Below are 17,478 nucleotides of genomic sequence, written 5' to 3'. Positions count from 1 at the left end.
GCAGAGCCCTGGGATCGCCACCGCCGGTGTCCCCCGGGGCCGGGGCAGCAGCGGCAGCGCTGCCCGTGCCCTCGGCCGGCGGGGCAGGCGCAGCGGGGGCTGGCCGGGCTGTCCCGCCCGTGGCCGCCATCCAGCGCTCCGGTCCCGGCTTGCCCGGCCGGCGGGGCAGGGCGGGTGCCGGGATGGGGTGCGACAGACGAGCCCCGACCTGTCCGGGCTGCCGGGCCCGGCCCACGCCCGGCTCGGGGAATGGGGACAGCACCCCCAGCACCCCCAAATTACCCCGGCAAAGCCACCCTGGGACACACGGGGACACGGGGACACAGGGACAGGGGGACACAGGGACAGGGACACAGGGGGACACAGGGGGACACAGGGGGACACGGGAACACAGAGGGACACGGGGACACGGGGACAGGAGGACACGGGGACACAGAGGGACAGGGGGACACGGGGACAGGGAGACATGGAGGACGGAGGACACGGGGACAGGAGGACACGGGGACACAGAAGGACAGGGGGACACGGGGACAGTGGGACAGGGGTCGGCCCCCCCTCAGCCCCGGCCCCCCCGGGACCCCCAGTTCCACGTGGGCGCGGCCAATGGACACGCCCCCTCCTGTGAGAGGACAGCCAATGGGAGACCGAGGGGCGGGACGAGACGGGGAGGGGGCGGGGCCAGGGCTCCGTGTAACAGATGCGGGCGGGGGGGGCACGTGGAGCGCGGGGGGGACGCGGGACCACCGGGACCGGCCGGACAGGGGGGACAGAGACACGGACACGGGGACGGCGACACGGACACGGGGACAGCCAGCCCCGCGGGGACTGACCGACCGACACCGCACTGCCAGCTCCCGGCGGGAACAGGGGACAGCCAGCCCTGGGCGGGACAGACACACGGACGGACGAGGGACAGCCAGATCTGGGAGGGGACAAGGGACAGACGGTCCCGAGGGGACAGACGGACAGGGGACAGCCAGCTCTGAGGGGTGCAGGGGACAGCGGGACAGTTAGCCCCGGAGGGGACAGACAGACAGACGGACAGGGGACAGGCAGTCCCGGGAAGGGACAGGAGGACAGCGGGGAGCAGCCGGGATCTCGGACAGGCACCGGGGGGACGCGGGAACAGAGAGCCCAGCGCAGGGACAGACGGACAAGGTGACCAGGGGGACGCACACCCGGAGCGGGGCTGCGCGGAGCCTCCCGGAGCGGCTCCTCCGCCCGGCCGCGCACCGGGAGCCTCGGCGGCCGCTCCGCCGCCTTGCCCGGCCGGGGATGCAGCCCGGAGCCGCGGGCAGGCGGCGATCGGGGCTCCGGGACACGGCCCGACACCCGCCCGGGGCCGCGACCCCCCGAAGGTAACGGAGCAGGGCAGGGAGGGTTTGTGCCGGGCTTTCGTTCCCCAGGGAGCGCGGAGGGAGCCCCGCCGCAGGGATGTGTGGAGCCACTTGTGGTGACACGGCTGGCGGCGGCAGGACGGTGACGACGCGACCTCTCCCTTTCCTCAGGGATTTGAAGCTGGGTCAAGCCATGGAAATGTCATTGTGGCGGCTCGGGGGCCCGGAGAAGTGAGCGGCTGGGACCGGGCTCTGCTTTGCAGCCAAACTCCGGGACGGTCCCGAGAAACCAGCGCAGCCCTGGGCACAAAGTGGGGACTGTCACGGACTGCAAGGACATAGGACAGTGCCTGGGGCCAGGAGCTGTCCCACCACCCACTCGGGGCTGGGAACATCGTCCTGACCGGACTCTGGCCCCCACCTGTGCCCGATGAGGAGCTGGGGCTGCGTGTGAACCTATGCAGACCAGGAAGAAATACATTTTCCTGACTTTCCTGGCCTCTTGGCTCCTGCTTTTCTTCTTCGGAGGGGACCAGCTGCGCCGTTTCGCTTTCTTTTCTGCGAGGAAAGCAGAAGCCCGGAGGAGCTGGCCCCGCTGGACGGATCAGTCCCTCCTCAAAAGCTTTGCAGAGCCCGAGGAGCTGCAGAGGGATGGGGACCCTCCCCTGCTGTCCCCCCGGGAGCGGCGGGCGGCGTGGCTGAGCATCTACAGGAGCAGCAGGTGCCGGATGGAAACCTGCTTCGACCTCTCCAGGTGCGAGAGGAACGGCTTCAAAGTGTTCACCTACCCCCAGGAGCGGGGCCAGCCCATCTCAGAGACCTACAGCAAAATCCTCAGCTCCATCGAGCGCTCGCGGTACCACACGGCCCGGCCCGAGGAAGCCTGCCTCTTCATCCTCGGCATCGACACGCTGGACCGCGACCGCCTCTCGGGCCACTACGTCCGCGACGTGGAGGAGAAAATCCACAGCTCCCCGCTCTGGAACGGCGGCCGCAACCACCTCATCTTCAACCTCTACTCGGGCACCTGGCCCAGCTACGGCGGCGAGCTGGGCTTCGACCCCGGGCACGCCATCCTGGCCAGAGCCAGCTCCGACAGCCGCAGCTTCCGGCCCGGCTTCGACGTCTCCATCCCGCTGTTCCCCCGGGAGCACCCCCAGCGCGGCGGCCACGGGGGGAGGCTGCGGAGGGGCTCGGTGCCCCCCAAGAAGAAATTCCTGCTGGTGTTCAAGGGGAAGCGGTACCTGACGGGCATCGGCTCCAGCACGCGGAACGCGCTGCACCACATCCACAACGGGAAGGACATCATCTCCCTGACCACCTGCAAGCACGGCAAGGACTGGGAGAAGCACAAGGACACGCGCTGTGACAAGGACAACGTGGACTACGAGAGGTGAGTCAGGGATGGGGGGAAAGGGGGGTCTGGGGCGATGGGACACCCCACAAATGTCCCCCCAAATGCCTCTGTGGGGTACAGCCGTGAGTGTCTGTGGTGAGAGGGAAGTTTTGGGTTCTCTGAGGGGGATGAGGGTTCACTGCACGGTGGGGAGCGAGGCGCTGACTGCTCAGGGCTTTCCTGCTCTCTATTAAAGTTGGAGTAATCTGGCCAGAGCAGCTCTTATCTGCCATCGCTGCCACCGCCTCTAATACGATTTCCCTTTTGCCCAACGCTGATGAATGACGCTTTTCTTCTCCCCCCTCCCGCTCTCCCCCAACATAAACGTTTCTCTTGGAGATGAGCCCGAAACATCCCCCCCTCACTGGCTCCACTGGAAATCCCACAAAACTGGTGGGTTTGTGGGCGTCCCAGTGTGGGCAGCCCCGAGTTTAATTGGTGGTGGTGGCTGGGGGTCCCCCTGCGTCCCCCATCCCAAATGGGCACGGTGGCAGCAGCGTGGGATGGACACAGTGGTGGAAAAATTGGGGCTACAAAGTTCTGTGAGTTTGGGGGCTCCATTCTGCAGGGACACACGCCAGCTCCTCACCCCCATCCAACTCCTCGGGACCCATCACCAGCTGCCGAATCCAGGGCTGGTAAACACAGAGACCATCCGGCAGACAATGGGCAGGTGCCCATCCCACTGCCTGGGGACATTCCCCAGGCACCGGGCTGGAGAGCAGATGGGGAGAGGCCACGTTGGGCATCATCCTCAAAGCGTCTTAGGAGGTGCTGGGAGGTAAAAGTGGAGCTGGGGTGCTGGCACTGGGATTAGCCGGGGCTTTGGGATGGGTCAGGCACCACATGGCCCTGTCTGGAGGGTGCCACCAGCCCAGCAGGGTCAGCACTGGCAGCAAAGTCTCCTTGGGATGGGGCATCTCAGGACAGTGGGGCTGGCAGGACAGGGGGCCCAGGGCCAGCCCACGCTGTGCCAAGGGGCAGCGGGATGAGAATTCCCCCCCATCCGCCCACCCAGGTAATCCCCTAATGCTGTTTGCAAACACAGGGAGATTTACACCTCTCCCAGCACGGCTTTGGCCAGGGATCGACGGGGAACACGTGGCACGGGCAGCGGCTCCTGTGTGACCCTGAGCCTCCTCCGTCCTGCTCCTCCCTGTGGGACACCGGGCACAAACCACGGGCACCGCCACCGGGGCCGGCTCTGCGGGGGGACCCGGCCCTCCTGCCCGGGGAGGCGCTCCCACACTCGGCCAGGGGACAAAGTGAGACCCGGCGGCCCCGTTCACCCGGTGCGTCCGGTGCTGGAGGCCGCTCGGGGAGCAGAGGAAGGCACTGCTGGCTGTTCCATCATCCTCCTCATGCCCGAGGGGCCGCCCCGAACAATCCGGTCCTGTTCTGGGATGAAGGGCGGTTGTGGCGCGGTTGTGGCGCTCGGAGCGCTCAGCGCGGCCGGGAGCGGCCCTGCGGAGCCGCCGGTGCCGGTGGCACCGTGCCCGGCCGGAGCACCGAGGGGCCGGGCGGAGGGAGCGCGGCGGGCGCCCGTCCCGGCTCCTGACAAAACAAGGAAGCCCTGACGGCGATTGCCCGGAAACCGCAGCGCGTCAGGAGCGAATGTTTCCATCGGGAGCGCTCGGCCCCGCAGCCCGGCCGGCGCCAGCCGCCCCACCGCACCGGCTGCCGGCCAGGGCAGCGCCCCCGGGCCGGGTCCCGCTGCCCACCCAGCCCCGGGGCTGCCGGGGGTCACGGCAGCGTTTGGGGCACCCAGGAGAGGCGGCAGCCGGCTCTGGCCCCGCGGATGTGGCTGTCGCTGCTGCGGTTCCGTGGGGGTCTGGGCGCTGTTCGAGCCGCTGTCACCCCTCCGGCTGCCCGGCCGGGAGTTTGAGCCTTAACGGGTCAAGGATTTTGGCAACCTTTGGAGACACTGGGGAGGTTCATCCGGAGGCGGGATTTATTGTGAAACTCTGTGCCTTGGCATTGGGGCTGATTTCCCACATCCCGGAGCGCTGGGACGTGCCCGAGTGCGCCAGCACCCACGGAGGTGACACAGCCTCAGCTCCCAGCCTGGCACCGGCACGGCAGGGACACCCTTCCTCCTGGGACCAACGCATGGCAAGGGCTCTTTTTGGCCTCCCACCGCCCCGGTTGGCCCATGCGGGTCCCCCCCTGCCCATGCAGGAGCGGCTGCCCCTCCCCGCGGGCAGGAACAGACGGGGTCTGTCCCGACCTAAAGTCAATATTGGATTTTCCGGCGCGGCCGCAGGGACCCGGCAGCGGCCGAGCCTCTCCCCAGCGCGGCACAGAAGGGGCTTTGAGAGCCCCAGGGGCGAGCCCGGCCGGGGGGGCCGCGCTGCCGGCACCCCCTGCCCCCCCCGAACGCTGCCAGGGCAGGCAGGGCTGGTCCTGCCCAGCGAGTCTGGGCACGGCTCAGGAGTTGCTGCAGTTTCGGGCTCGGGGGCCCGGGTGGTGGCTTTGTGTGAGGTGTCACTGCTGGAGGGTGGGAGGAGCTGCCTCGTGCTTTCAAAGGGCGCTGGGGTCCCTTCCTGACCCCCCATCTTTAAGGGATGCCCAGGCCCATCCCTTCAGCGCCCAGGAGAACTCTGCTCCCACAAAACCAGGGACGTTCAGAGCCCAAATCAGCCCAAACCGCTCCTAACCCTGCCCTGGCTTGGCTCCACACCTGGCAGGGGCCAGCAGCACCTCCTGGGTGCTCATAGGAGCGGAGGGGGCCACGCCTGACCCCTGCCCATCTCCCCCACCAGGTTTGACTACCAGGAGCTGCTGCACAACTCCACCTTCTGCATCGTGCCCCGGGGCAGGCGCCTGGGCTCCTTCCGCTTCCTCGAGGCTCTGCAGGTACAGGGTGGGCAGGGGGACAGGGGACCCCCTCACCGGGGTCTGGGGGCTCTGTCCCAGCCTGCGGGGTCCCTCCACAGGCTGCCTGCATCCCGGTGCTGCTGAGTGATGGCTGGGAGCTGCCCTTTGCCGAGGCCATCGACTGGGGCAAGGCTGCTGTCGTGGGCAGCGAGAGGCTCCTGCTGCAGGTACCGGGTCCAGATCCTGCCCCACCCAGCACCAGACCCCAATCCCAGTGGGGTGGAGCCCCCAGACAAGTCTGGGGATGAGTCCCAGGAAGCTGGGCCTGGCAGGGCTCCTGTGGGCAATGCAGGAAGGTCTGAGCCAGCCTGGAATGGGGGTCCCAGCCCAGTGCAGTCCCTGTGGGCAGTGCAGGAGGGTCTGAGCCAGCCTGGAATGGGGGTCCCAGCCCAGTGCAGTCCCTGTGGGCAGTGCAGGAGGGTCTGAGCCAGCCTGGAATGGGAGTCCCAGCCCAGTGCAGTCCCAGGGCTCTGTTCATCTCAGGGGGAAGATGGGAAGGATCTTCCCGGGCACAAACCCTTGGGAATCCTGGTCCCGATCCTGCTCCAGGGAGAGGAGATGCAGCCCCACAGGAGAGGGTGGCACCAGCCACAGCAGGGGCTGTCCCCTGGCATGCTTGGGGTGGTGAGGGGGGCAGAGGTGAGCAGCCCAGCCCCGAGGGGGGAGGCTGAGGTGAGGACCCCTCTGTCCCCCCGGCACAGATCCCCTCTGCCGTGCGCTGCATCCACCCCGAGCGCGTGCTGGCCTTCCAGCAGCAGACCCAGTTCCTGTGGGATGCCTACTTCTCCTCCGTGGACAAGATCGTGCACACCACGCTGGAGGTGAGCCCCCCACCCCGAGCCCCCTGCCCGGTCACGGCCGGGGCGCTGGGGGCATCACCGGCGCCTCTGGCAGATCATCAAGGACCGCCTGAATCCGCACCGCTCCCGCTCCCGCCTGCTCTGGAACGCGCTGCCCGGGGGGCTCCTGGTGCTGCCCGAATTCTCCACCCACCTCGGGGATTTTCCCTTCTACTACCTGCACCACGGTAGGGCCCTGCCTGCCCCGCCTGAGCCCCGCAAACTCGGGCCGTGCCCAGCAGCTCTCCCGTCCCTTTCCCACCCCTTTTTCAGGCTACAGCCCCTCCAGGAAGTTCACGGCGTTCATCCGGGCGGTCTCGCAGGCAGGCTCGCTGTCCCAGCCCATCCTCAGGCTCATCCAAGCCGTGTCTGGATCCCAGTACTGCGCCCAGGTGGGAGGAGCAGAGTCCCAGGGATCCGGGGGATGGTGGGGCTGGGTCCTGCGGGGACCAGGAGAGGGGATGGTGGGTCTAGGGGTGGAGGGGGTGGCTGGTGGTGTCACCTTTGGGTGGCTTTAGGGTGGAGGGGGTGGCTGGTGGTGTCACCTTTGGGTGGGCAGAGCCGTCTCCCAAGCCCTTTGGACCACCTGGGGGTTTATCCTGGTCCAAACTGCCACGAGATCGTTTTGGGATGATCCAAAGAGAACCCACCCAACCCCTCCGGCCGCGCCTGTCCTGCCCCTTGCAGATCGTGATCCTGTGGAGCTGCGAGAAGCCACCGCCCCCGAGCGGGAAATGGCCCCAGAGCAGCGTGCCCCTGACCATCATCCAGGGCAGGAGGAAGGTGAGGGCACCAGGGACACGGGCAGGGATTTGGGACACGGGCAGGGGGCTGGGACAGCCACCCCAGGGCACCATCCTGTCCTTCCTCCCCCCACAGCTCAGCGACCGCTTCTTCCCGTTCGGGGCCATCCAGACGGACGCGGTGCTGAGCCTGGACGAGGACACCACCCTCTCCACCAGCGAGGTGAGGCCGCGGCCCCGGCTCCCTGTGGCTGTCCCCAGGTCCCCTTGTCCTCCAGGGGCAGCGTGGTGCCCTGCCGCAGTCCCCGCCGTGGGTGACACCGCGCCCCTCCCGCGCCCCTCCCGTGCCAGGTGGATTTTGCCTTCTCGGTGTGGCTCAGCTTCCCCGAGCGCATCGTGGGCTTCCCCACGCAGAGCCACTTCTGGGACGCCGAGCGGGGCCGCTGGGGCTACACCTCCAAATGGACCAACGAGCTCTCCATGGTGCTCACCGCCGCCGCCTTCTACCACCGGTACCGGGCCCGGAGGGGCTGCGGGGGCCGGGCCGGGGGCTCAGCCACCCCTGCCCCTCACCCGTTCTCCCCCTCCAGGTACTACCACAGCCTCTTCACCGAGTACCTGCCCGCGGGGCTGCGGGAGCTGGTGGACGGGCTGGCGGCCTGCGAGGACATCCTGATGAACGTGCTGGTGGCCGCTGTCACCAAGCTGCCGCCCATCAAGGTGACGCAGCGCAAGCAGCACAAGGAGGGGGTGGCCCGGCAGGCGGAGTGCGGCGAGGGGGCTGCGGGGACCCCCTCGGGCCCGCACCCCGCTCCTGCCGGGCCGGGGGGCACCACGGCCGGCGGCCGGCGCCTCTCCCAGCGCCAGGACTGCCTGGACCAGCTGGCGAACTGGTTTGGCTACATGCCCCTGGTGTCCTCCCGGCTGCGCCTCGACCCCGTCCTCTTCAAGGACCAGGTCTCGGTGCTGCGCAAGAAGTACCCGAGCCTGGAGAAGCCGTGAGGGCGGCCGGGGTCGGGCCGGGCTCCGGGGGCGCCGCTCCCGGTGCGCGGAGCCCTCCGGGGGCAGGATCGCTGCTGCTGACGGGGTTTTACTCGTTATTGGCTTTTACCAGTGCAATAAAGGAGGGGCGAGAGGCAGGATCCGGATGGTGGAATGGAGGAGAGGCTGTGGAATTTGGGGGGCACCAGGTTTCGGGTGCTGCAACACTTCTGCCATCGGCACCCTGGGAATAACCCGGGCAGCACCCCCAGCCCTGCGGGGAGGGAGAGTCCTTCACCTCCCCGAGGGCAAACAGAGGAGCGATAAGAGCCGTGTGTGACCTCCCTGCCTGGCTCCAGCTGCGTCCCCCGCAGTCCCTGGGCAGCCCAGCACCCCCCATCGCCTCGCAGCACTCCCCAGAAAAGGGAGAAAGGGTGTTTCAGCTGGCTTTCCTCCCAGCCGGACGGAAATACGGAATATTATGCGGCCTCCAACAGGCACCGTCGGGCTGCCGCAGCCCTGGGTGTGTCCTTGGCTCCTGCAGATAGCGGAGATAAAGCCAGAGCCAGCATCCCCCCGCACAGCCCCGTGCGCTCCGCTTTATTTGCCGCACATGGGAAGTCCCGGGGGCGGCACTCAGTCGCGGGGGGGCTGGCACTCCCGGCAGTCCCGCATCTCCTCGGAGTAGCTCTCCACCTGGATGGTGGTGCTGTGGAAGCGGAAGGCGCCCTGCAGCCGGGAGCTCGCCTCCTCCAGCACCTCCTGCGCGCTGGCGGCCGCGTCTGCAGGGGGGAAAGGCGGGGATATGGGGGTGCGGGGAACCCCGACCCTCCCTGCCCATTGTCGCACTCACTGGTGGCCCTGGCAGCCCTGTCCCCCCCATGGCACTCACTGATGGCGATGTGCACAGACAGCAGCGGCTGTGCTGCGGTCAGAGCCCAGATGTGCAGGCTGTGCACGGCCTCCACGCCCCGCACGGCCAGCAGCGTGTCCCGCACGGCATTGAAATCCATCCCCTTGGGCGTCCCTGGGGGCAGAGCCAGGCGGCTGCAGGGACGGGGCCCAGGGCACCCCCGGGCGCCCCCGTCCCCATGCCGGGGGTCCCTACCCTCCATGAGGACCAGCAGGACGTCCCGGAGGATGGTCAGCGTTGTGCCCAGCACCAGCGCCGAGAACAGGAAGGTGCAGATGGGATCCACGTACTTGTACTCGGGCTGGGGAGGGGGGACAGGGGTGAGACCCCCGTGGCACCATCACTGCACCCAAACCCCCGTCGGGACCAGCAGGGCGGGCACCCCACACCCCCATGGGCCCCAGCACCATGTTCACCCTCAGATCCCCCTTATCTCCCAGACCCCATTTCCCCCCAGCACCCCCTTTGTCCCCAGCCCCCCAGACCTTGAAGAAGATGATGTAGGAGGCGATGAGCACGCCGAGGCTCTGCAGCAGGTCCCCCAGGACGTGCACGAAGGCGGCGCGGACGCTGGCGTTGGGCTGCTCACCGCCCGCCCCGTGGCTGTGCCCGTGCCCCGTCTGGTGCAGAGCCAGCCCCATCCTGCGGGCAGGGCACTGGTGACACCCCGGGGCCCAGCAGGCTCGGGGAGGGGACACCCGGGGCCGTGTGGCAGCACCTACACGATGTTGACGGCCACGGCGCAGGCGGAGGTGATGAGCATGACCCCGCCCTCGATGTCGTAGTCACCCGAGAGCAGGCGCTGCGCCCCCAGGTACACCAGGACCCCCGTCACCACCCAGATGGAGAGCACGGAGAGCAGAGCCCCCAGGATCTCTGCGGAGAGACCCCGCCATGGCTGCCTCACTGCCGTGCCATCCCCAGCACCATCTCTGGCAGCGCTGGGCACGGTGTGGGCACCCAGCACCCATCTCTGGTAATGCTGGGCACGGTGCGGGCACCCAGCACCATCCCCGGCATTGCTGGGCACGGTGTGGGCACCCAGCACCATCCCTGGCAGTGCTGGGCACGGTGTGGGCACCCAGCACCATTCCCGGCATTGCTGGGCACGGTGTGGGCACCCAGCACCATCCCCGGCATTGCTGGGCACCCAGCACCATCCCCGGCATTGCTGGGCAGCCAGCACCATCCCTGGCATTGCTGGGCAGCCAGCACCATCCCTGGCATTGCTGGGCACGGTGTGGGCACCCAGCACCATCCCCGGCATTGCTGGGCACGGTGTGGGCACCCAGCACCATCCCCGGGATGCTCCTTGCACAGGGCTGGCAGCGCCTCTGCCTTGCCTTGTTCACGGTGCCAGAACTTCGCCAGGGCTCCCCAGGCCCCTCAGGGCACCCCAGAGCCCCTGTTCCACGCGGGGAGGGCACCCTGGGGTGCTCCCCTGGCACCCCCGGGGCGGTGCCGCCGCGTTACCTGCCCGGTGCCAGCCGAAGTTCATGGTTTTGGTGGGGGGCCGTGAGGACACCCAGAGGGCAAAGAGGCTGATCATGATGCTGGCAAAGTCCGTCAGCAGGTGGGCAGCGTCCGTCAGGATGGCCAGGCTGTGTGCCAGGTACCCACCTGCAGGGACATCGGGGGGACATCGGGGGGACATGGCAGGGTCCCGCCCCGAGCTGGGCACAGCTCAGCTCACACCGAGCCACAGGCGGGTCCCGCCGGGCGTTCTGAGCCACAGAAAGGCAGCAGGGAGCTCTGGGCACTCGCTCAGCGGGGAACCAGGACAAGGGGGTCTGGGGTGACCCCACGGAGCCGGCACCCCGCACTCACCCACGGCCTCCCCCACCATGAAGAAGAGGCAGATGCCGGCGGCCAGGTAGAGCTTCCTCCGTGCCCGCTGCTGCTGCCCGGGGCGGCTGCCAGCCCCCCGCGTGTGGCAGTGCTGCCCACGCCGCGGCCCCAGCTCCAGGGCGGGCTCCTGTCCGTGCGCCGCGCTCTGTCCGTCCTTGCCCACGTAGCACCTGCGGGCCAAGCGTGGGGCTGGGGGGCTTCGGGTGCCCCCCGAGCGCTCCCCCCAGCCCGTTCCCCCCCAGGCCCCGCTCGGGAGCCGCAGGGCAGAGGGGGCTCGGCACCCCCAGCCCCCCGGGCACCCCCGTACCCGCCGCTGCCCTCGCTCAGCAGGTGCCGCTTCTCGTCGCCGGCCGCCATCCTCCTCCTCCTCCTCCTCCTCCTCCTCCTCCTCCTGCTGCGGCCCGGGGGCTCGGCGCGGTGACCCCGGCGTGCGGCCGGCGCTGGTGGCAGCCGGTGGCCTTGGCTCGTGTGAAGAGCCGGGATTCGTGTGCAAATCCCGGCTGGAGGAGGGACGGCCAGGCCGGCTGCAAAGCGCCCGCGGGGCCTGCCCCGGGCTGGGCCCCTCTCCCGGGGGGCTGTGCTGCTGCTGGGGGGGGGGATTGCTCTGGGACCCCCCCCGAGCGTCCCCGGGAGCCGCACAGAGCCGGGCTGGGTGCGGAGGGGGATGGAATCTATGGAATATCCCCATGTCCCCTCCGAAGCACACGGCGAGCCCCCCTCCCCGCTTTGGAACCCCCCCAGTTTGGATCCAGCCGTGTGATGGATAAACCTGGACACCCCCCCGCCACAGCAGGGGCTCCTGGCTGAGCAGCGTTAATTACCCTGCGGTAATTGCACTCTTAATTACCCTGCGGTAATTGCACTCGGGGCTCAGCTCTGGGTGCTGCCTTGGTTTCCCCTCTGAGCAGGACTCATGTTTTTGCAGGAGAAAAGCATTTACGGGGTGCTTTTGCCTTTAGGATGCACATCAGATTTGTGGTGTATTTTTTCACCCAAGGTGCATTTCTGAGCTCAGTCGATGCATTTCACCCCAGGCGCATTTCTCAGCAGCAAACCAGCAGCTCGATGCCCACACCATCCCCATTTCGGGGGCTGGCCCAGCCTGGAGCATCCTCAGCCCCCCGTGCCCCATCTCCAGCCCAGGACAAGCCCTGGACAGGACACCCCATCCCCAGGAGATAAATCCTGCCGGGTGCCGACCTGTTACATCCCGGGCGGGCGGCCAGGAGCGGCTGCCAGCGCTGCCAGAGGCGCTAATGGGGCTGGAAATGAAGAGCCGGGCCGGAGGTGTCCCCGTGCCACGCCGGGCGCCGGCAGGGACGCCGCTGATGGCACCAGCCCGGCAAAGCCACCCCCGGTGCCCACGGCGGGAGTGAGAGGAGAGGAAGGAAAGAACCACCCGAGGCAGCGGTTTTCTTTACAAAATACACGAATTTCAAATGCGTGACAATTATATACAAAACAAGGGAATTACAAAACGTGCGGAATTGTCCTGTTTGCACCCGTATAGAAAAGTGTCCTGTGCTGGGGCAGGCGCCGGCTCGCCAGGCTGCCGGGCCCTGCCCTGTGTCCCCCCCATCCCCAAGGCGTCGCCGGACATCCCGTGCCCGGGGGCGTTTCCAACGTTGCTGTGGCTACAGGGAAGCTGCCGAGGGAGAGGAGGGGGTGATGAAGGAGAGCCCAAGCCCCCAGAGCTCCCCCGTGGGCGCTGGAGGCTCCTGGGGAGGTGGGCTCAGCCCCTTACCCATCACTGTCCTCTCGGGCGCTGCGTTCTCTTCCACCTCTTCTTCCTCCTCCCCATCAAAGTACTCCTCATCTTCCTCTGCTGCAAACAAGCGGCCAGAGGTCACCAGGAGGCACCAGGAGGAGCAGAGGGTGTTGTCACCAGCTGGGTGGGGGTCGGTGAGGGGGAGCTGGGGGCTGAATTACCAGGGTCGAAGTCCAGGGCGTGCACGGCCTCAGTGAGGTGCTCCAGGCTCACCGAGAAGGCGTCCATGCTCTCATAGCCCTGCTCGATCTTGTCCAGGCGGGCGCCCTTGGAGGCCTCCACGATCCTGGGCAGGGAGAGCACGGATGTGTGCGTGTGTCCCTGTCCCCTCCCGAGCTGGGGGCCGTGGGGCAGCCCCCACTCCCCGAATCCTGCCCGTGGGGCTTGGATTGAGGGGATTCCTCCAGTCTGAGCAACTTACGTTTTTATGAGCTGCTTGGCGTTCTGTGGAGAAAGAGAAGGGGAAGGAGGAGGAGGAGGAGAAGAGGAAGAAGGAGGTGAGTGAAGCCACAGCAGCCTCCAGGTTGTCCCCAGCAGTGGGACCCCACGGGGCGGGTCTGGGGGTCTCACCATGAGGAAGGCGGCGCCCCCGGTCTCCTCGGCTGCCTGGATGGCCGTCTCCACCAGCCGGCTGGACTTCTCCAGCTGCTCCTTGTACTGGCAGATGAGGCTCTGGATGAAGGCGGTCTTGTCCGCCTGCTCCCGGCAGATGCGCTGCAGCAGCTCCGCCTTCTTCTCCTCCAGCAGCGCCGCCAGCGCGTCAAAGCGAGCACAGAGCTCCCTCTTGGCCGCCTCGCTGTTCTCCTGCGGGGACAAGGGACGAGGGATGGCACCCGTGAGTCCCTCCGGAGCCCGCAGCATCCCTGCTCCATGGGCTCCGCCTCGTGCCCTGTTAAGGTTTCACCCCCGGGTTTTTGGGGGTTCCTTTCCCCCTTTGCTCACCTCGGTGCTCTGGCAGGAGTCCTCCAGCTGGGAGATGATGGTCTGGATGCGGTCGTTGCCCGCCACCAGCATGGAGATGCAGTTGTTCAGCTCAGTCTGGTGAGTGACAGAGAGAAGTTTGAGCTCCTGTGGGGACAGGAACCTCTCCCATCCCAGCCTGGGGACGGGCTGGGCATTGCTCATCCCAGCTCTGCTCCCCCACACCCCTCACCAGCCACGGCTGCTCTAAATACTCTAAATATAGCCTGTCTCCTGGGCAAAGCCGCCCGGGGGCTATTAATACCCCATGAGCCATCCCCGCAGTTATTTGTCACTGTCCCAGCGCAGCACATGGCCCTGAGCCCCCCCGGGTGCCCCCCCAGGGCACCTTCTGTCCCTGGAAGACGCTTTCCAGAGGGGCCACCTCGCAGTCCTTGTGGGCACCGAAGACCTTGCACATGGAGCAGGTGGGGACCTCGCAGGTGACGCAGTAGATGTTGATCCGCTCGTCCTCGTGCTCCTTGCACATGGGGTGCTCCCCCTTCTTCAGGGGCCTGCTGGAGAGGGTGGCACGGCCATGGTGACGTCCCCACCACGGTGACAGCCACAGCAGGGCGATGTCCCCGTCATGGTGACATCCACACCAGGGTGACAGCCACACCAGGGCGATGTCCCCGTCATGGTGACATCCACACCAGGGTGATGTCCCCACCAGGGTGATGTCCCCACCACGGTGACATCCACACCAGGGTGACAGCCACACCAGGGTGATGTCCCCACCATGGTGATGTCCCCCCTACAGGGACACCCCTGCCACCACGGTGTCCCCACTTCAGCCTCACCCCCACCATGGTGACACCCCCTCTGCCACCCCAAAATCAGGTCCCCAGGAAAGAGGGGACCTGGCACAATCCCACAGCTGCTCCTCTGGAGCCGCCAGCCCCTGTGTCCCTGCACACCCCAGTGTGTCCCAGTTTAGGGCACCACGGCAGGGGTGGCACTGGGGACGGGGGGGCTGCGATCCAGAGGCGCTGCACCAGTGCTAATTTTAGCCCTGTGCTGCCCGGATTTATTGTCACCCATCGTGTGACCGGGGTGGGGACACCCAGAAAGCCCCGGGGGCTCCCAGACGGGGGCTGCAGCTCAATTGTCCCGTCGGCAGTGAGGAGGGACATGGGGACAAGGCAGAGCTCTGACACACGGACAGGCCCGGGCCCCCCGGCCCCCCCGGCAGCGACGGACACCTGCCACGTGCCATCGTCCCCGTCCCCATGGCTCTCACACAATATTTACAGTGGTCCAGGGGATTTGGCCGCTCTGCCTCGAGAGCCTGTGACCCCTCTGTCCCCTCCCAGCTCCATCCTGGTCCCCACTGGGCCCCCCCAAGCTGTCCCTGTGCCCCTTATCAGCCCCGGTGCTGCTGTCACAGCAGAGCCTGCATTCCTTCCCCACACCTCTTATCTGCCACCGAATGTTCCAGCAGGAGCACCGGGGACAGCAGGAGGTGCCACCATCCCCAGGGACCTGCCATCCCCCTGGGACAGCCAGAGGCACAAACTGCTGGGCAGAACTGGGTTGGGGGAGGAAGTTTTGGGTCCAGGGAAGAAGATTTTGATCGAGGGAGGGAGATTTGAGTCAGGAAAAGATTTGAACTGGGGATGACTGAGCAGAAAGGCCCCCAGTGCGATCCCTTGGGGTCTCAGTGCTGCTGCTGGGGCATGGGAGGGCCATGCCCGTGTCCCCATAACCCTGGCGCCCACCTGGAGCACTCCTGCTTGTAGATGTCGATGATGTTCTCCACCAGCAGGTTCCTCTGCAGCCCGTAGACGCCGTGGCGGTCCAGCAGCACCTCGTGGCGGCACGAGGGGCACCGGAACCGGCCCCCCGAGATCAAACTGCCCCGGCTCTGCCAGTACGGGTTGGCGGCCTGCGAGGGGGACGTGAACACGGGCAGGGTCCCTCGGTGTCCCCACAACAGCCCGGGGTCCCCAGGCCGGGCACAGGGACCCACCCCGCTCACCTGGAAGACGTCGTTGGCGCACTTGCGGCAGAGGTTGTGCTGGCAGGGCAGGATCACCACGGGCTTGCTGAACATCTCCAGGCAGATGGGGCAGATGAGCTGCTTCTCCAGGCTCTCCATGGGGCTGCCATCCTGCAGGATACCGGCTTGGAAGTCCATGGGCTCGGCCGTGCTCTCCTCGCAGCGCTCGCTCTCGCTGCCGGCGTCCCCCGCCCCGCTATTTATCGGTATCCCGGTGTCACGCGGCTCCCGCCGCCGCCGCGGTGTCGGGTGTCCCGGACAGCACCTGACACCCGTTCCGGGCCGGGAAGGGCCGGTAAACAAGATGGGCACAGCCTGTCCAGGAGGCGCTGCCCGCCCGTGCCGCGGACGTGCCCGGGCTGGAGCCGCTGCGGGGTAAACAGGGCCAGGCGCTGCCCCAAACGGGACCCCAAAACATCGCCCTGGGGACAAGGGGGGGCACGCACCAGCCCCGGCGGCATTAGGACGGGGTGGTGGTTCCAGAAATCTGTCAGAGCTGGCCCAGCTGCGGCAGGGGGTGCTTTGTACACTTTGTCCCTTTCCCCACCCAAAACATGACCAACACGGGGTGCCAACAGCTCACCGTGGCTCCCCGAGTGCCAGCAGGGGAGAGCAGCTCTGGGGACACACAGCCCCCGAGGCTGGCGCAGACACAGGGTGCCCCCTCCCCAGACAGGGCTGGGGGCTCCTCGATGAGCCCAGGCCCAGTGGGGGCTGCTCAGCTGTTCCCCAGAGCCCTGGCACAGCCCTGGCACAGCCCTGGCACTGCCCTGGCACTGCCATGACACAGCTGGCCTCGCTGCTGGGGGCTCAAGAGCTGACCCAGAAACGGCTGTGGGGGCAAAGGATGAGCAGAGCCCTGGACACGGTGCCAGCCGGCTGGGCAGGGGCCAGGGCTGGCCCCAGGGAGAGCTGGCAGCTGCACTGCCCAGGGTAACCCTACCCCTGGCACAGGGGGCACCAGGGGGGACAGCGTGGGGCAGGGTGAGCACAGTGACTGCGGGCAGGAGATGGTACAGGGTGCAGGGGGTGCCTGGGGGCACAGGTATGGGGTGCAGGGGGTACCTGGGGGCACAGGTATGGGGTGCAGGGGGTACCTCAGTGCACAAGTATGGGGTGCAGAGGGCACCTGGGTGCACAGGTATGGGGTGCAGGGGGTACCTGGGGGCACAGGTATGGGGTGCAGGGGGTACCTGGCTGCACAGGTATGGGGTGCAGGGAATACCCCAGAGCACAGGTACGGGGTACAGGGGATACCCCAGTGCACAGGTACGGGGTGCAGGGGGTACCTGGCTGCACAGGTATGGGGTGCAGGGGGTACCTGGCTGCACAGGTATGGGGTACAGGGGATACCCCAGTGCACAGGTACGGGGTACAGGGGATACCCCAGAGCACAGGTACGGGGTACAGGGGTGTACAGGTGAGCTCTGTGAGCACACAGGTGTGCAGGGATGCACGAGTACATGGATAAATGGATCTACAGGTACCCAGATGTGTGACACACGGGCACCTGGGTGCTCAGGCACAGAGTGTTGGGATGCACTGAGCCCTCCTGTCCTCACCCAGGGCAGCCTCTCAGCTGTTTTGGGGTGCACTGACCCCCCCTGTTCCCTCCAGGGCAGTCCCTCAGCTGTTTTGGGCTCCTTCCTCCCTGGCTCACGTGTGCAGCGAGTGACTGTGCCCAGACCTGCCAGGCACATCTTGCAAAATCGTTCCCGTTCGGGCACTTGGGGCTCTGCCAGCGAGGCCCTGGCAGCAAACGGGGCTGGCTGGGCAGCCAGGAGGGCAGCGCTGGGCTCAGACCCTGCCCGGAC

General features: G+C 67.4%; 3 protein-coding genes across 6 annotated transcripts; 1 reads left to right on the top strand and 2 right to left on the bottom strand.

Annotated features, from left to right (window-relative positions):
* The first annotated feature begins 749 nt into the window (after nucleotides 1–749).
* Nucleotides 750–8,322, top strand: EXTL1 (exostosin like glycosyltransferase 1). 4 transcript variants are annotated; one of them, XM_077189667.1, is made up of 11 exons: nucleotides 750–1,358; nucleotides 1,509–2,730; nucleotides 5,496–5,589; nucleotides 5,670–5,777; nucleotides 6,312–6,431; nucleotides 6,505–6,637; nucleotides 6,723–6,841; nucleotides 7,137–7,232; nucleotides 7,329–7,415; nucleotides 7,607–7,704; nucleotides 7,783–8,322. In XM_077189667.1, exons 2-11 carry the CDS (start codon nucleotides 1,796–1,798, stop codon nucleotides 8,192–8,194), a joined length of 2,202 nt encoding a protein of 733 aa, XP_077045782.1. In that variant the 5' UTR covers nucleotides 750–1,358; nucleotides 1,509–1,795; the 3' UTR covers nucleotides 8,195–8,322. The 4 variants fall into 4 exon arrangements, with proteins under 4 accessions (XP_077045782.1, XP_077045781.1, XP_077045780.1 ...); XM_077189666.1 differs by having other exon boundaries at nucleotides 7,544–7,704; XM_077189665.1 differs by having other exon boundaries at nucleotides 7,607–8,322.
* Nucleotides 8,323–8,571: 249 nt separating this feature from the next.
* SLC30A2 (solute carrier family 30 member 2) lies at nucleotides 8,572–11,295 on the bottom strand. The gene is made up of 8 exons (XM_077189546.1): nucleotides 11,242–11,295; nucleotides 10,914–11,104; nucleotides 10,560–10,706; nucleotides 9,809–9,962; nucleotides 9,572–9,728; nucleotides 9,282–9,387; nucleotides 9,066–9,200; nucleotides 8,572–8,955 (listed from the first exon to the last, which is right to left on the bottom strand). Exons 1-8 carry the CDS (start codon nucleotides 11,289–11,291, stop codon nucleotides 8,810–8,812), a joined length of 1,086 nt encoding a protein of 361 aa, XP_077045661.1. The 5' UTR covers nucleotides 11,292–11,295; the 3' UTR covers nucleotides 8,572–8,809.
* A 1,050-nt stretch (nucleotides 11,296–12,345) lies between these two features.
* Nucleotides 12,346–15,802, bottom strand: TRIM63 (tripartite motif containing 63). Its single transcript, XM_077189670.1, has 9 exons — nucleotides 15,644–15,802; nucleotides 15,384–15,550; nucleotides 14,012–14,177; nucleotides 13,645–13,740; nucleotides 13,273–13,506; nucleotides 13,124–13,146; nucleotides 12,864–12,988; nucleotides 12,679–12,759; nucleotides 12,346–12,579 (listed from the first exon to the last, which is right to left on the bottom strand). The coding sequence occupies exons 1-9, from the start codon at nucleotides 15,800–15,802 to the stop codon at nucleotides 12,569–12,571; spliced, it is 1,062 nt and encodes a 353-aa protein (XP_077045785.1). The 3' UTR covers nucleotides 12,346–12,568.
* Nucleotides 15,803–17,478: the final 1,676 nt, after the last annotated feature.

The sequence above is a fragment of the Agelaius phoeniceus genome, chromosome 22 (assembly GCF_051311805.1).
Source record: "Agelaius phoeniceus isolate bAgePho1 chromosome 22, bAgePho1.hap1, whole genome shotgun sequence".
Lineage (NCBI taxonomy): Eukaryota > Metazoa > Chordata > Aves > Passeriformes > Icteridae > Agelaius > Agelaius phoeniceus.
The sequence above is the reverse complement of the archived record's forward strand: the minus strand, read 5'-3'. Positions and strand labels throughout refer to the sequence as shown.